At 34.9% G+C, this 17,973-nt stretch overlaps 1 protein-coding gene across 1 annotated transcript in view; it reads left to right on the top strand.

Annotated features, from left to right (window-relative positions):
- Window positions 1–439: 439 nt before the first annotated feature.
- The window catches only part of LOC137396448 (protein FAM161A-like), a 37,764-nt gene continuing 20,230 nt past the window's right edge, over window positions 440–17,973 (top strand). Inside the window, exons 1-9 of the mRNA XM_068082732.1 lie at window positions 440–598; window positions 3,742–3,930; window positions 6,538–6,662; window positions 7,157–7,224; window positions 10,219–10,276; window positions 11,877–12,108; window positions 14,264–14,445; window positions 15,743–15,878; window positions 17,714–17,788. Of these exons, the coding sequence (XP_067938833.1) occupies window positions 440–598; window positions 3,742–3,930; window positions 6,538–6,662; window positions 7,157–7,224; window positions 10,219–10,276; window positions 11,877–12,108; window positions 14,264–14,445; window positions 15,743–15,878; window positions 17,714–17,788 (1,224 nt within the window). The remainder of the gene's footprint in view (window positions 599–3,741; window positions 3,931–6,537; window positions 6,663–7,156; window positions 7,225–10,218; window positions 10,277–11,876; window positions 12,109–14,263; window positions 14,446–15,742; window positions 15,879–17,713; window positions 17,789–17,973) is intronic.

The following is a 17,973-nucleotide window of genomic DNA, read 5'->3' as shown; positions in this document are numbered from 1 at the left end:
TGTTGCACCACCGCGCAGGATCTTTGAGAAAAGCTTAGGAAGGTATTTATACTTTGATTGTCATTCTCATATCTTATTTGAAAGAAGGCTATAGTGACGGAATCATGTTTTAAAAAGAAAATCGTGTGCGCAGTCGTAAAGCGGAGAAAAGAGGTATTTTGATAAAAAAAAACACGTCTCGTCAGGAAATGGATGCGATGTTTAGTAACCATCTTTTGACAAAAAACACAAACATGTAGTATATCATTGAATCGATGGCAAAATCTTAGACAAAATCTGATAGCTACTTGCCGTGCGACGTCGTCGAGCATATAAATCGTTTGTTTCCTTAGCAAAGTTTGAGAGCTTCGGCACTGTCAAGGATGATTGAAAACCCCGGTTAGCCAATGACATCCGTCCTCGAATTTTGTGCGATACTGATATGCTTTAATTTTTAATCATGGCAACCGACTTCCATAAAGCTTCTGTCATTACAAATTCTAGTGTCAAAGTTCCTATTGAACCTATCAATGGCCTTCCTCATACGCTTCACGAACGAGTCAGGTCACAGCCTGTTTGGGAACAGTGTGATGAGGACGATGAATACGCTTATTCTTCTGTAAATATTGTTAATCTTACTTGCACTTTTCATTTGTTTCGGCTCAGTATATCAACATAATGCATATTTGAACGCCCTACGTCTGATATTGCACGTATTCTGTTGTTTTTGCATTGTGTTGTTTTTACTTTGTAATTTTATTTCCGAATTCTGTAATATTTGGTCTACTTGCCGGTTTTCAGAAAAATTAAATGATAAATTCGGGGGCTATTTTTCTCTTAACACTATCAAAGCTTTTGGATGCTGTAATATTTTTTCCGAAATTTGTCGCACTTTAATAATGAAATACACGTTCTATTATTCGTTTCAAACAGACAGGGCGTATCGTAAAGCTAAACTTGTGTCGTAAGTTTTCGTGGCTGCAAAATTTGAGAACCGACCTTGCAAATTTAGTTGTAGCTTACTTTCAACGAGTCACTACTAACTTAATAAGTTAGTGGTGACGCCATGCATGAGCCATTTTTTTTAATAATTTGTAAAGTAGTTTAAAGCTGAGCAACTAAAATCTAATAATGCATCATGAGGATCTAAGGATTAAGCAATGATATACAGCCCCCTTCTGTGGGGGCTGTATATCATTGGATTAAGCTTTTCAATTCTTTCTTTTCAATTTGCTTTTAGAAAAGGCAGGTATATGGATAAGGTACAAAAACATGACAGACTTTTTAATGTATTTTGTAAAACTATAAGGACAAACCATTTTGCAGAGTACATGTATATCATGAGCCTCGGCTGAATCTGGAAATCATAAAAGTGACATTCAACCAGCATTTGACTCACAGTTCATTCTACTAAAATACTTGTTGTTCATCTTAATATATTTCAATGTCGACAGTTGTCATATATCGAAAATATGTATAGAGAAACAATAGCATACTTATAAAAAGGAACTGAACTTGTAGGCAATTTATTACTAAATTTCGATGAGAGATTAAAACAAAGTGTAAAGAACATTTCATTTCAAGCAAGCATTTTAAATAAATATATGCTGCTTATATAAATATAAGCTATACATAAATACATACATACTTATATAAATAAATATAAGCTGGTTATCGCTTCCTACGGAAGCAATAACTAGAAGTTGAAACTTATTAATCTAACAAAGAATTTCTAATAACTGACCACAAGCCAAACAAATCAAAGGATTAAAGCATGCTGGAGGTATTGCATAACATTTAGAGAATGACTACCTACTAAAGTGAACCTTATTAAATCACTGTTTTTGTTGTTAATGGTTATACACTCTTAGTGTATAACCAGTATTACTCAGCTTAGTTTCCCTGAACCTGCTTTTCATATATTGTTCTCGAGGTTTATGATGTTTACTCTCGAATCTACAAGAATTTTAGTAACCAAATATTTTTAAAAACGAAAAAATTCTTTTATGTTAATAACTTGGTCATGTAAAATAAGATGAATAAACGTGAAGTTAGATTCAAAGTACTTTTTAGTTTTGTTTTAGCTACTTTACAATTCGTGCATTTACCTGCCTTCTTCAGGCTGACCTGCTTCTTTGTAGCTGTCTGAAAATCACAATACAATTCTTTCAAACAATTCTTTGAATATCATCTTGAGTTATATCTTAATTTTTGGGATAAACATTTTATTATAATAAATCCTTCAAATAACGTTCTTAAACTCAGTAATTTGATTTTCGTCTTTCTTCAGTTTAACACTTTGAAGCCTGTGGTCGAGCCAATTTGGGGACTTGTTTTCTGACCTGGTCTTTCACTCAAGGAAACTCATTTGCTTGGTTTCATTTTGTTTTTTTATATTTTATTTTTATATTTTTGTGTTTATATGATGCTGAAGTTTTAGTTTAAAAGTCTGAAAGTTTTTAGTACAATTCCGAAGTTTTAAGTCGATTGGACTGTTAGTTCTGGAGATACCGCCGAAAGACTGATGACACTTGAAATCAACTGAGAAATTAAAAATGGCTGCTAACAGAATATTAGTTTCTAATGACACAATGATTGACATTGTTAGTGATTAATGTTCCAATTTCGACCAACTAGAAAGCTCGTTTTCCACAACAAGAGTCTTACATCTCTTGTTGAGGAAAATTAGCTTTTGCTATCACGCATAAGGCCTCATCATCACCTTCTCTGGATGCTCGTTGTCTAGTTTTCATTTCTTTTGTATATATTCATATATTATTGTTAAAATAAAACAAACATTAAAACTGTTTGTTTTTCTGTTAAAAACAATTATGCACAGTCTATCACACTCAGTTTACTGCAAGCAATGTTTTTTTCAGTTGTCTTTATAACATCGCTTTGTTAAAAAAATGGAAAAATAACTATTTATTCTATTTGATTTCTGTCTATTTCATTGAGTTCTGCAGCAATCTTGGAGCTTGAAATGATATTCAGTTGAAAATAAGTTGTGCTATTCGAAGTACTTTTATAGTTTATGAAAAGTTCTAGGTCTAGGATCAGGGGACCTGCTTATATATACAAGATTACACTTCAATGTGCTAAACCACCTTAAATTACAGATGTTTCCATGTTTGTTTATCCAACTATGTTCAAAAACTTTTACCAATATGATGGATTATCACTAAGTCGTACTAACTTAATTGGTGACAATAAAACTTGGTCTGCCAGAAGTAAAATTTACCTAACATAAAATTACTGTAATGATGAACTGTAAATCAAGAATAAGGGATGAAAAAGAGAAAACTTGTCACCACAAACCAATAATACTGCAGTATTATTAAAATTTTAATTAAAAAGTTAGTTTTAGTTTTTTTCCTTTCCTAAAGAGCCAAAGAAATAAGTTTGGGACAATCTTTGAACAAATTAAGTTGTATATATATATATATATATATATGTATTGTACTCTTTGTATAACATAAATCTCTGTTATCTAAACATTCTTGGAGCTGATTATTTACGTTGTAGGCGGGTCCATTGTAATTTGATTTTTACCCTTCCTCAGCCTAAATCACCCGAAATAAAAAAAAATACCCTTCCTCAGCCTAAATCACCCGAAATAAAAAAAAATTCCCACTTTTTATTCAACTATGTTCAATATGTTCCAAAACAACTCACCGATGTTATACATTATAACTAAGTTGTACTAACCTCTTTTGTGACGCCAGACTTTGTTTGCCAGAACTACTCTATCTCAATCTGCAGCCGATGAATGGTGATGGGGCTTCTCATGTCAAGCACTCCTATACATTAAGTCCTCGAGATCCCAAGATAGAGAGTCTCGCTGAAGACCTTGACATGCTGAACGATGAGCAGTTTTACGAGAGGTTACAGGAACTCAAAGCAGATCATCAGAAAACCCTCAGCATGTGCGCACAAGCCTACAAAACCAAGGTTGGTTATGAAATAAATAAGCCAGTGTGTAAGCAAAATTGTTAGCTTTAGACAGATCAAGCATCAGATTCTATACAATAGTAGAATAAAGTATCATTGGGTAATTTATGGTTATGAAAAGAAGTGGTTTCAGCTCTCATTGGCACTAGGGGCTTATCATGTGTACATCAACGCACATCAAAGCCTTATAAGGTTTGCAAGTTTTTTCAACGTGCTGTCTCTACTTGAAGGTTGACTTGCAACAAACATCACTTTACAGTTATTTGGTATCAAAAGATTCACCATGTCTTACTCTGCTGTGTTGTAGGTTCAAAATATGTGGAAATGTGATTACAAGCTCTTAAAAGCTCATAAATGAACAGTTAAACAACGGCCACAGGTTGGAATCCCTTTTTTAATGACTTATTCAACTCAACATGGTTATTGTTTTGACACAAAATGTTATCACCTGAAATGAAAGGCCAATAAAAGGCTCAATATAAAACATCTCGTAGCACTAGTTTATGACAAACATTTCGGCTTCTAATGGAAAGCCTTTATCAAATATAGATGCTCGCTAATTTACAGTTTCGATTCAGCTTTGTCTAATCATCTAGTCATAATCTGATCATGTGACCCATATTTCTTACCAAAAAGTGCAAACAATTTTTGCAGAATCTTTCGACCATCACAGGTGATCAACAGGCTCATCATGTTTATATGAGGATGATATGCACCCCATCGAGCTGAGGTTGAAAAATTAATCTGATTTGTAGGCTAGGTTTTGAGATATCAGTGCTCAGAGTGACAGCAGTATGATGATAATGACACGACATAATAGACACAGTTTTATTGAATGCATGAAGTTCATTTGTGACAATATTTTGACAAATGAGGTTGCATGAAAGTGTAAATAGAAGTTGATCACATCGTGATCAACTACGTCACATTTGAGCCGTTTTGAGAGGGATTCCAACCTACGGCGTTTTCGTGATGGCTGCGATTAACTGTTCGTTTTTGAGCTTCTAAGAGCTTGTAATCACATTTCCACATATTTGGCACCTACAACACAACATAGTAAGACATGGTGAATCTTTTGATACCAAATAACTGTAATGTGAATTTTTTTGCAAGTCAACCTTTAAGATTGTGCAGTATCAAAATACTTATGCAGCTGGCATAGCGATAAGATACGCAATAAAACAATAAGTATGTGTTGGTGGTTGAGTTTAAAAAAGAAGTATGATATGTGTTATTTGTTCACTAATACACATGTATATAGATGGTATTCACCACAACTAGTATATAGTACCACGACTGATACTTACGCTGATTTAGTTTATATTGATAATTTAGGTGTTGAAATTTTCTCATGTTGTTTTATATAACGCTATTTTCTTCGTGCTGTAAGTATTTACTTGAAGTCTTTATCATTGCTCTTTTACACTGAAAAAAAATTAAACCGATTATGACGTTTTCATAGCCATGTTCGCTCGACCATACAATTGGTTCGACAAGTAAGGTGAATTTCCCTTATAAGATTCTTAATACTAAAGCCTGGGCTTGAAATAATTCAATATTGTTAAATAAATTACTATTTTGTGTTCAGTTGGGGTTCAGTTAATGAAATATACACCCATACACATCCTGAACTCTCACTTGCCTTATATATAATACATATTACAAGCAACTTAACACCTGGGCTTGAAATAATTCAAGGAATTGTTTTCCAACTTAATTCTACACCTGAGTAAACTCGAATTCGTAGTTTCTCGTAGTTTTTTTGTATTACGAATTACATAACTTTATCCACTTTGTGTTCCTAGTTTTGCTACGTTCCTAGTTTAATTCCAGAGTCTCAAGTTTATTGTATTATTAGTTTTTGAGGTATTAGTATTATACTGAGGAAACGTCTAACCGACTGAGAAATAAAAACTGGCTGCTGACAGAACGTTACTTTCTAATGACGCACTGATTGAATTTTTTAGTAAAGCAAAATCAATAATAGAAAAAGCTAGAAAACTTCTCTACAACAAGATCTTTGCACTAAAACTATTCGTTTTTCTATTCATAACAAATACACACTCTATAAAACCCGGTGTACTGCAACCGTTATGGTTCTTCAGTTACATCTAACATATCATCTATTTTTAACAAAAATCTTTTCTCTATTGGGTTTCTACTGTTTCTTCAAGTTTACAAGCTTTGATCTTCAAAAACATACTATTATGTGTTATTATAAGTGCTTTCAGAGTTTATGGAAAGTTGCCAATACGGCTTAGGATCAGTTGACCTGTCTCTATATGCAAGACTAGACTTGAAAATGTCAACTGTGCTTAACTTTCACATCTACACCCACCCACATAAGAGGATCGGCTGTTCAAATGACTTTTTATTTCAAAAATATCCAAAGTAATACTATTCTTACCTCTTGGGTCCACAATTGTTACTATGACATTGCGTTCAGCGTTGTGTGTCTCAGTGCGCCACACACAGAGTGTAACAAATGCGTATTTCAGTCTTTAGAATACTTTTAATATGTACTGCGTTTAGGACTTCTATGTAAGAATTGTGTGAGGACTATATTTTAGACTTATTTTATTGTGGAATGCTTCCTTTGTGATACAGGTAGCTGAGATGAGTGGCACAGCTGACAGAGTTCGGGACATGTCCAAGCCACCCTTACCGCCATCGGTTTCTACCAGACAAGCTTGGCAGACGGAGAGAAATATCAACAATCATAGCGTCTTCAGGTATTTCAGTTTCTCTGAGATGATTTTGATCTTTTTTGTTGGCGAATTTCATAGAACCTTCTGCAAAGGTTAGTTCATAGATATGTTAAATATTCATTAAAGAATATTTTATTTATTTCAAGTTCAATGATTTTTCATGGTGTTTTATGTTAGATTTTTCTTTAGCAAGTTTCTCCAGCAGCTGCATAGTAAAAAAGTATTTATAGGTGTTCTATAATTGGGAACAAGTCATATTGATGTACTGAGTTTTTTCGAGTTGTTCTACCACGACTAAAAGTGAATAACTCCTATTTTTTATTCAGTTCTTTTAGTTACTTGTTCCTTTAATAATAGTATCTTTATTGAGTGACCAAGAGAAGGTTTTTCAAAGGTAATTTACCTTTTAAGAATTTGTCTCTCAAGTGAGCGAACTCTAGTTTTTTAAATGACTTGGCATATAAGCATGTCATCATGTGTCTATTAATATCTTGAAATCTTTTGTCTATCTGTTGCAGACGTACTACTGACTCATCAGCTAATGAAGATAGTGATGAAGATTCAAGAATGCACAGTCATGTTAACAGTGAGTCATCTACTATTTCTATCATAGATTCACTACTACTTGTTAATTTGATACGTGACCTTGAACTCTGCCATATGCATATCGTTAAATCAAGTGTTTTTAAAGCCTGCACCATAGTCTCCCAGTTTGGCCGGGACCCTCCAGCTTTTTAAGTCAGTCTCCCTCTTGCACAAAATCTTCCGTTTTCCTCCAGCTTCTTCAATAAAAGTAGTGGTTTAATTTTTTCCTTGTGGTTTTCCTTTTGTTTACTAGTTGTGAGCCCTCATCATCATACAAAGTTAGTAACAATGAAACAGACCACTATTAAACCGTATGTTTGCCACAAAACCTGGGCTATTTAGATTTAGCAACATTGATGTCTGACGATTTGCTCTACAGTTTTTCATCAATAAACAAAGATTATACATGGAGCTGTGACATATCGTTGGCAAACGACCATGATCTTACATTGATAGTAAAGTACCTGAACATTGAATAAAATCGTGGAAGGGCCTCCTATGTAGGTACCAATGAAGAAAAAAAAACTTCACAAATAAATCTAGGCTTCAGATTCAGTTACTACATTTACCGTCAATCTCACGCTTTTTTTCTCAACTACTTGGCAAGTATGCACTAGCCGCTTAGCTTGTTCTAATTCTCATTAGAAGTCATCTCACCTTGCATTAATTTTGTCTTATTTTTGTCCTGAAATATTCGAACTGGAATGTTTATAGTTTAAGTCTTGAATGACGTAAAACATTGAGATCGTATGAACATATGAACTCTAGCAACGAATAAAAGAAATATGATGCTAATCTCACTCAGTTCAGCATTAGTCATTGTTAAGTGCCCATTTGATACATTTGTCGATTTTGTCTAGAGGCTTCCAAAGTTGGAAAACCATTTCACAAACTGTTTTTGTATTCTTACACTATAAGGTTCTTTGACATGTTCTCTTCAAATTTCTGCATAAAAAATTGCTCAAAAGTAAGAATTAATGACATGTCTCGTTGCTGTAATGATGCTAAACGGTGTAGTTTAGTAGTTTAGTATGATGCTTGTTGGTTTTCAACGCTCGATTTCTCAAATCATTGTTTTACCGAAATACCTAGTCTGGTGGCCGTTGCAATTAACTTACTCATAACTGTCAGAGGAATAAAATGTTATATATCATTGGAACCAGCAGAAAATTCTCTATCAGATGGTAACCCAACCTGTAATCCTCAAAGCGTATCAAATGGGCCCCTTTCCTTTGGTGTGCCTCATTTCATTATTGTACAAACGAAATCGAGAACAGTGAATAGGTGATAAAATTTTAGCCGATCACAAAGTTGAAGTTTTGTTTAGTAAAATACATACTAAAACTTAGCTTTACGAATCTGTTTAGTAAGCTAAATTAATTTAAGCTAACTTCAACGTCTATGTTGTATGTTTACCTCTAAATTAAGAACTTTCTATGGTACGTACTGCACATTTTACATTGTAACGTTACGTTTTATTGCAAATCATAAACCACTAAACTTACCGTGGGTAACTGCATGTATAGTTCTTAAAGCTAACATATTATTTTGTTGCAAATTTTTAGCATGTACGAAAAGACCTATCGTACTTTTCAGACTATTAGCCGCTACTTTTTTCTAATGATTTGAACCACGCGGCTTATATAAGGGTGCGGCTATTCTGTGGCTTTTTCTTTGACCGCTAGGGCGCATTATCCAGAATCTCCGGTTAGTGTGCCTTTAGCGGTGAAAGAAAATATGAAACATTGCCTCACGATACTGTCCTGTTAGGCACTAGGTTAAAAAGTGTTGGTTAATACGAAACAGCACCGTTAGGCACTGGGCTGTTTTAAACCGGAAAATTGCTGCCATGTTAAAAAGCACCGTCCTGAGTTCTGCGGCTTTTACAAAGGTGCGGCATATGTATTGTTTTATTATCGTTTTTGGAAAATAAAGCAGATGCGGCTTATATAGGTGTGCGGTTTATAGTTTGAAAAGTACGGTATATAAAATTTTGATGATTATTACCAGGGGGTACTAATGTTTGCATTAGATATTTACTATGGGTTTTTATACACTCTATATATGAAACTTTCACTTTACAGTGCCAACACTTGAACGAATTAAAATCGTATAGCAAGGGTCTACTAAATAGCACGAGTCTACTGTATAGCAAGGGTCTACTGTATAGCATGGTCTACTGTATAGCAAGGTCTACTGTATAGCAAGGGTCTACTGAATAGCAAATGTCTACTGTATAGCGAGGGTCTACTGTATAGCGAGGGTCTACTGTATAGCAAGGGTCTACTGTATAGTAAAGAGTCTTGACTATAATAAGTGCTGAGTCTGTCTGGCCAAAGTCACAGCTTGAGTTTGGACAAAAATATTGCTACACACTGGATTCAACTCGTGTTATTTGGCCTGATATCCTGACACTCCAACAATTGCACCAATCAACCGCCTTCCAGCATTTCCCATTGTTGAGCACATACCTATTCTCTGTGCACACATGACGATCTCTCATAGAACATACCCTAGGACACTTATGTATTCGCCTCATCTAACTTTCGCATTTTCACAGAGTCATCCTCTCGCGAAAATTTCATGTGCGAAACTAAACTATCATAACGAACGACCGAAAACGCGAAATTCAATAGCTTTGTTCATTGATAGTCCAAGAAACAAATGGCAGCAAGCGATCAAATTGCATTATCGACCTCACCCACACCGTTCTACCTGCGGTTCACAATTACAAACTAGTCCCAAATTGAAATTTTTTTTATTGGTGAACTGAACCTGAGGGATCTAATTATGTTTGTTCCACTGCATTTATTTTCACATCACTATATTTTCACACTCATCAGAGCTGAGAAATTAAGTTGCAGCGAAATTTTACTCTGTATGCTACTCACGAAACTAAATACTAGCGAAATATAAGTGTCCTAGGGTACTGAACTGCTAAAGTAGTAGTTTATCTAATAAATTACAATAAATTTGGACTTTTGTATCTTTTCAGCTCCATTAACTGAGAGAAACTCTAGTCGATTGGATGGACTCTCAGACAGCATGGAAAGGTATTTGGGTAGTTTTACTACATGGTCTTGCTGCCTCAATTTTTGCTGACAGTATTTATAATGTACACCGATGAAGTTTTGTTTTTATGCTTGACTGATTTATAAATACTGTACAAATCTATATATAAAGTAGAGGCTTAACGAAGTTGTTAGAAATGTCCAAAAACAACGTTCATCTATGTACAAAATTATGTTTGACAAGATAGTTTATGTCACAAACCAAGGTGCCTTCTGTATTGATTAGGTCACTTGACTAGAAGTATCATTTGATCTGCTAGATATTCTGCATAATGATCAAATACTCGGCATTCAGGTGTTGGTCTTCATTCATCTGTCAAATTTTATCAATCATATAAATACCTTACACTGGAAAATTATAAGTTCATATTGTTAAATATATAACTTTTCCTGGCTGTATAAAAGATTCATCGAATCCGCACTCTCTAGCTATGTAAGATTTCAAATGAAGGATCCATATTCCATATCTGCATTCAACTTTTTAATTTTAAAAACTGAATGTAGGTTTTGAGGTGATCTAATGTGTTTGATGCAGTAAAACTTGGGCTTGTCCATTAACCTGCATCTCTATGACCAGCTGTTGAACTTTATGGGACGGTCTGACTAGCATTAAGTTTGGCATGGCCCCGAATTTTTTTTTCAATCAGAAGCCCACAGAAGGCTTTCAACGCAAGCGCTACACTACTTCCATGACAACAGCCCATGAGCACATTCATTGTGTGCAGTTGTTTTTGATGCATGAGGTGCATTCCTGAATTTCTAATCTTGATGCGTGTTTGGCTGGTCTGCAAGAACTAGACAGAGTTTTTAACCCAAAAAATTTAGGCAGCCAGCAGAAGTTGTTTAGAATGTGTGTGATGTTTGAACAAATCCGGTCAAAAAATGTGGAAATTCATAATGTTTACGCGGACTAACAGACAGACACAATTACAAAGTGTGATTTATTAATATAGGTGCTATCGAGGGTGAGAATAGAATACCAACCATAATATTATGTATAGTATATATCTACATACTATACATAATATATGAATAAATGTGTAAGTAATCCTAGCAATCCTGTAAATCCTAGCAGAATACTCAATGATAAAATCAGAGCAAGCTAAAATCAGTAAAACAGACTATAACTTTAAATAAAAAACACTTTATCTTAAGTTATAATCTGTTTTACTGATATTTATTATACATACTACATATATATATATATATATATATATATATATATATATATATATATATATATATATATATTGTGTACAATGGTATAGGATCTACGATATTTTAGTATAATGATACAGCGATCATATGATCCATACGATACAATGATCATATATATCGTACATAGATACAAAGATGCAATTTTCGATTGATTTATGCTAGTCGACATACAGTCAAAATGACAATTTTAGTATCAGATACAAATTTAGTGCACGTTTTGGAAATAAAGGGGTTTATTATTAGCAATAAATACAATATTCTCTCTGGTGATCTGCAACCATGTTTTCTGTGCTTATGAAGATAGCTGAAATATTAATTTCCTGAGACCTTGATTACCATCAATATCATATTCTATGCTGCCCAGGATCAAGGGAATGTGGAAGGACTTTAATTTAGACGAATATGCACCTTCCCGTGCTCAGAGGGAGTTAACAGCGAGTGCCTCAGGCTCTTACAGTTCCAACAAAGAAAACAATAGCTGGGGTCCTCACGCATCTACTGGTAAAGTTGGGGATACTTGGTCTCCTGTCATAACGATACCCAAACCCTTCAGAATGATGCTTCGTGAGGAGAAGAAGCAGAAAACTAAAACTAAGGTGAGGTTTTTATCAAAACAGTAAGTCTGGCAGGGGAGACAATGCCTATTCGCTTTGTAAGTCTCTGTGGAGCCATTGTTTTTTGGTACTATAGATTTGTCAGGGGAGATAAGATTGCTCTATAGCGTCACACAGGGTCATAATGCCCATTTACTTTATATCTCTTTCTGGAAAGATGATTTCCTATTACTTTGTCAATCTCTTATAGAAAATAATGCGCACTTGCTCTGTAAAATTGCCGGGGAAGATAATTCCCTACTGCTTTGTAAATCTCTCTTGGGCGATAATGTGCACTTGCTTTGTAAATCTGTCTGGAAAGATGATGTCATATTTCTTTTTAAATAATTTCTAATCGTTCATTTGACTGAGTCTCAAGACATGTTCAGTTTTAAGCCTGCTGATTATAGCAAAAGTTTCAGCAGCCATCTGCAACGAATGCGTTAAATGACATCTTAAATTGCAAGTTTAAAGTAATTCTACAACCAATCAAATCACACAATCGCATGAAAATGCATGCAGATTGGTTCTAGTTGAATTATCTTCGCTAACATCGATATATATCCATATATTATATCAAACAAGCATTGTTAGCTCTCTAACATATATGACAAAACTACAAAACACAAAATTGGAAAGTCAGTTTATACCTTGTTATGTGTAATCTATATATATATATGAATCTCAATGTTTCTCAGTGCTTCCTTCTGTCTGCCCAGCTATAGTGATGAAGTTTGGAGAGAGAGCAATCTGCTGCTGTCTGGATTTGAACTCACAACCTCCAGTTCTGCTGACATCTATTTATCCAATACACTGCACTGTCCAACTTGTTACACCATAGAATAAATTTGGCACATACTTGGAATACATGCCAGTTTTTCATGGCTTCACGTTAAACACTGCAGCTAGCTTTATGTGTAAAGCCAGGCCAAAAAAATCTGTGAAGCCAAACCAGAAGAAAAATGCATGCCCATAAATGAAGAAAAATTCTTAAACTCACATGGCCAACAAGACTATTGCAATCAGTATAGATCTGTAGTAGGCACTGCAGCTGGTTTGGTATGAATTACACAAAAATAAACACTGTAAACAGAAATAGCGCAATTCACAGAAATAAACAAACACCTTGATTTAAAAGTTAGAATGGTAAATGTTGAATATGTTGATTAAAAGTAAATTTTCTTTACAAAAACTTTTTTATTACTTGTGCAACTTTGGGCATCCAGCTAGTCATTCCTATAACAAAAGCAGTGTATGTCTGTCCGTCCATCTGTCCAAATGCTTAGATGTTACGAAAAAAGATTGTTTCCAATGGGATTCGAACCCATAACTTTTAGCTTGGTAGAACTGCACTTCCATCAGCCCCAGTCGATTGCTTTTTATTACCTTGTTTCATTACAGAATACTTGTGTGGTTAGTTATTACACCTGACGATCTCTCATTGCGAGATCATCAGGAATTGGAAGATGAATGTCAAGGCACTCAAATGAGAAAGTACTAGTTTCAACTCAAAAGAATTGGCAAGATTTTACAATGTCCATTCACCAGTCATAAAAACTGATTCTGAACTAGATTAAGTTATTTCTGGCAATCTAAAACTCAATTTGAATATTAAATTTAATTGCATTTTGAATAAAATACGACATAGTCATGTTTAATTAAGGGTATTTGCATGGCCATTTTACATTTGCAGTTACCTGATCATCACGTGATTCTGTTCATGCTGGTCACATGGAACAGTTGTTTTGGGGTAGAAAAATGGACATTAAATCTATTATTAAATTTAAACTTTAAATTATTTTAAATAAATTCATTTTAAAATCTAATAAATTTTAAAATTAAATTTCAGTTTATCATGCTCTGATAATAGATCTACGTTAGTGCATTGCATATCAATAATCTGTTGCGATAAGCCCAAACAGGGCCCCCATCGTATTTGAAGTTTAGTTTGCATAATTATTTGTTTTTGGAAATTTTCAAGAGTTTGCTTATTTGTGGTGTATTTTCTCTAGGATTAGTATACAAGTGTTTCATAGATTATCTGTCTTTGTGTATGCATGTTACCCAGTTAATGTTTTTCATTAAAATTATTTATTTCACATTTAACTCTATGTAAATGGCATCTAATGACCAACTGTCTCATGCTTCTGTTACACAGGCACAGGAAGAGCTCGAACAAAAGCGATTAGAAGAAAGAAAAGCTGAGGAGGCGGAGCTTAGTAAAAAGTTCAAAGCCACGCCTGCTCCCGCCCACATTTACATGCCTCTTTATGATGACATCACAGAGCAACAAGAGACTAAAAGAAGATTGAATCATCAGTACAGAGAAGAGCTTCTAAGGTACGCATTCGTGTTGATAATGGATTTATTCTCAATCAAGAAAACTTTTTTCTAGCTGTATGTGTGAAAAACGTTCTCAATTTTGAATGACAGTAATTCCTCACTACTTCATGGCTAATCTTTCATGGCCTCAATATTTTGCAGGATAAGAAATATTAAAAATCCATGAAAATGAACAAAAATAAAAAGTTAGATACATAAATCTCTCTCATACTCTGGCCCTGTGAGATCCCTCAATCACCACAGTTGCATTGCGCGCATGATGCACAAATGTTAGCCAATCCGCAGGTTAACCGCATCGTGAAAACCGCAAATATCCGCAAGCTAAGCGATTTTTGCGATTTGAATCGAATCCATCATGCTTGCGAGCAATAGAAACAGCAATTGCGAATGATGTGCATTAAAATACTGCACCAGCTATACAATTTTAAACATTTTCAATACTTATATCGTCCTTTCTCGATCGAGGTTCACGTGTTTGCATCGCTAACAAGTGCATCACTAATTATTAACTTACAGCATACAATTCCTTACATTTTCTCAACAAGGCGCTAGAGTCAATCCACATCATGCGGGTGTCCATAGACACTTAATTCGCACGATATTGCAACTCCAACTGGCGCACAACTCCAAATTCGCATGATGCGAGTCGTACGCATCATGCAGACTTGAAGTGAATGCGGAAACCTAGTGAATGAACATTATTGTGATAGCATTCATCACGGATTGTTGTTTTCTTGTTAAATTTTTTGAACCGCAAAGTGCTGGTGACACCCTTTCTAAATGGCAAGGACAAGGGCTTCCCAAACGCCCTTGTCCCACAAATTTGGGTTTTGAACCTAAGAATAGAAGGTAAATGCTTACAAATAATGCAAAAGTGACTTTATTAATTTTTATCACAGATTTTCATTTATCATGGGGTGAGTAATTTGGTCGGCTCCCATAAACCACAAAAAGTAAGGGATTACTGTAAGCTTTTTGCTGCAGTGGCAAAATTATTGTGAGTCATGTTATCAGGTGTACTGTGAAAAAGTCAACCTTGGTTCTTTGGGGTTATCTCATCATAGCCAAAGAGAGGATAACTCCTTATTTGTGGAATTTATTAGTGTTTAAATTATTTTACAAGGCTCAGCAACTTATGGAAATGCTACGATTTTCAGCACTCATTTTTGCTGTCATAGTTTTTATATTTCAGACATCATAAAGTGGCTGGCTTATACTGTATACCACTATGGAAAGTTTTTATTTGCTATCGGAGTTGTCTTTTCATCGAGGTAATGACTTACAATTCTTGTAGATCAGTTGAAAAGCCTTTCAAGTTTTACCAGAGAGAGGAGGCAAAAAGACGACAGAAAGTGAATAAAGAGATCTATGAAGGAAAGTCTAAGAGCAGAAAGAAGGAAACCTTCAAAGCCAAGCCGATTCCTCGTGTGGTATGCTTCCCTTGAGATATAGTTTACACCTTGAAGCTTCTATCCGAAAGAATCTAGGAAAATTTTTCTCATTTTATTCTACGCCTTTAGTTCCGCTTTGTTTTTTCGAACTTTCGGTTTATGTAAGATTACGAAACTTTGAGTGCTTTGCTCGCATTATGTTTTCAGTATAATTCCAAAGTTTTAAGTTGAATGGATTATTATTTTTTGAGATATTGTCAAAATACTGATGGTACTATTTGCCTAAAGAAAAATAAAAAATGGCTACTGATAGAACATTAGTTTCGAATGCCACATTCTTAGTAATGAAGGATCAAAAATATACAAAGCTAGAAAGCTTTTTCCCCCCAGAATAAAAGCCTTACAATAAAATAATTTGTTTTTCTATTCATAACAAATATACACACTCTATCAGACACCGTGTACTGCTGCAATCATCACGCTTTTTCAGTTACCTCTAAGACGTCATTTCTTTGAAAAAGTGTAAAAACATTATTTACTCTGTTCATTTTCTGTTTTTTCATTGAGTTCTACAAGCTTAAAGCTTTAATATAATATTCAGTTCAAAAGGAATTGTGCTGTTCTAAGTACTGGAAAAGTCGATGGAAAATTGTTAACATGTACTAGTGTTACATGCTGCGAACTTTTGTCATATTTTTCATTTTCATAGCATGTAAATCGTTTTAAAGGTTGCATATTTAATTCTTCGAAGTGATTCAAACCTCCGATTCAAAGGGTTATTTTTGATAACATCATATCAACAACGAAGTACTTTGTATCATGTAAACATCAATATTCGTATTATTGCACAAATCTTTGCGATCGGAGGTTGGATTTTCATCATCTTCATTGGTGACGTTCTTACAGCATCCTTACGCAGCTCTGTTTTCAACGCACGTGTTTTAAAATTATTTTAATACTTTTAAAACACCAATATAGAAAAAATAACTCCAAATTTGAAAGAAAAGTTTTTCGCGCGTTTTGGCAATGACACAATGATTGACGTTGTTGGTGATGAATGGTCCAATTTCGACCAACTAGAAAGCTTGTTTTTCTCAACAAGAGTTTTACATTAAAACTGTTTGTTGTTTTGACGTATTTTAATAGTGTCATTCGCGCTGTAAAATATGCGCCCCACTGTAGATAAAAGCGCAACAGGTTAACACAATAAGGATGTGTGACAATTTCTTCGTAGCATGTAAACTCATCATCCATGAACAATTGGGAGTTGTGTGACCACTTCTGTGCTTCATATAAATATGTTGTCCTCATTCTTACGTTCAAAACCACCACTTCGAAGCTCAAAAGTTTATAGCATGTAACACTAGCGATCAGGGGACCTGCCTGTATATACAAAACTAGATATCTATATGTTCAGAGGGAATGTTGACATACATTTTGTTTTGAAGTCATTGTTCATCGACCTAGTCTCAATCACAATACCAGTAGCTGGTGACTAACCCAGTCTCAATCACAGTACCAGTTGCTGGTGACTAACCTAGCCTCAATCGCAGTACCAGTTGCTGGTGACTAACCTAGTCTCAATCGCAGTACCAGTTGCTGGTGACTAACCTAGTCTCAATCACAGTACCAGTTGCTGGTGACTAACCTAGTCTCAATCACAGTACCAGTTGCTGGTGACTAACCTAGTCTCAATCGCAGTACCAGTTGCTGGTGACTAACCTAGTCTCAATCACAGTACCACTAGCTGGTGACTAACCTAGTCTCAATCACAGTACCAGTTGCTGGTGACTGTAGCTGACTGACAGTAACTCACCCTGGCACTACTGTTTCCAACTTGATCTCTTATATAGTGTGTATCTTTTGTTTATCAGTTGGAAGAAGACATCTCAGAGAAGCTGGCAGTGGAAGAGGAATATAGAAAAATAAGGAATAGGATGAGAGCTGAGGTATTTTCATTCTTTCTCATTGATCTTTTTTATAACTACAAGTACACTGGCAGTCCTGCGCCCTGTGAGAGGTTATCAGCTGTAATAAGTATGGGCACAATTATTCGTAAATGTGAAAAGGTGATTGAGTGGCGCAGCTGGTTGCGTGTTTAGCTGCTATGCCAAATACCTGGGTTCGATTCTTG

This window comes from Watersipora subatra, chromosome 5 (genome assembly GCF_963576615.1).
Source record: "Watersipora subatra chromosome 5, tzWatSuba1.1, whole genome shotgun sequence".
Taxonomy (NCBI): domain Eukaryota; kingdom Metazoa; phylum Bryozoa; class Gymnolaemata; order Cheilostomatida; family Watersiporidae; genus Watersipora; species Watersipora subatra.
The sequence above is the reverse complement of the archived record's forward strand: the minus strand, read 5'-3'. Positions and strand labels throughout refer to the sequence as shown.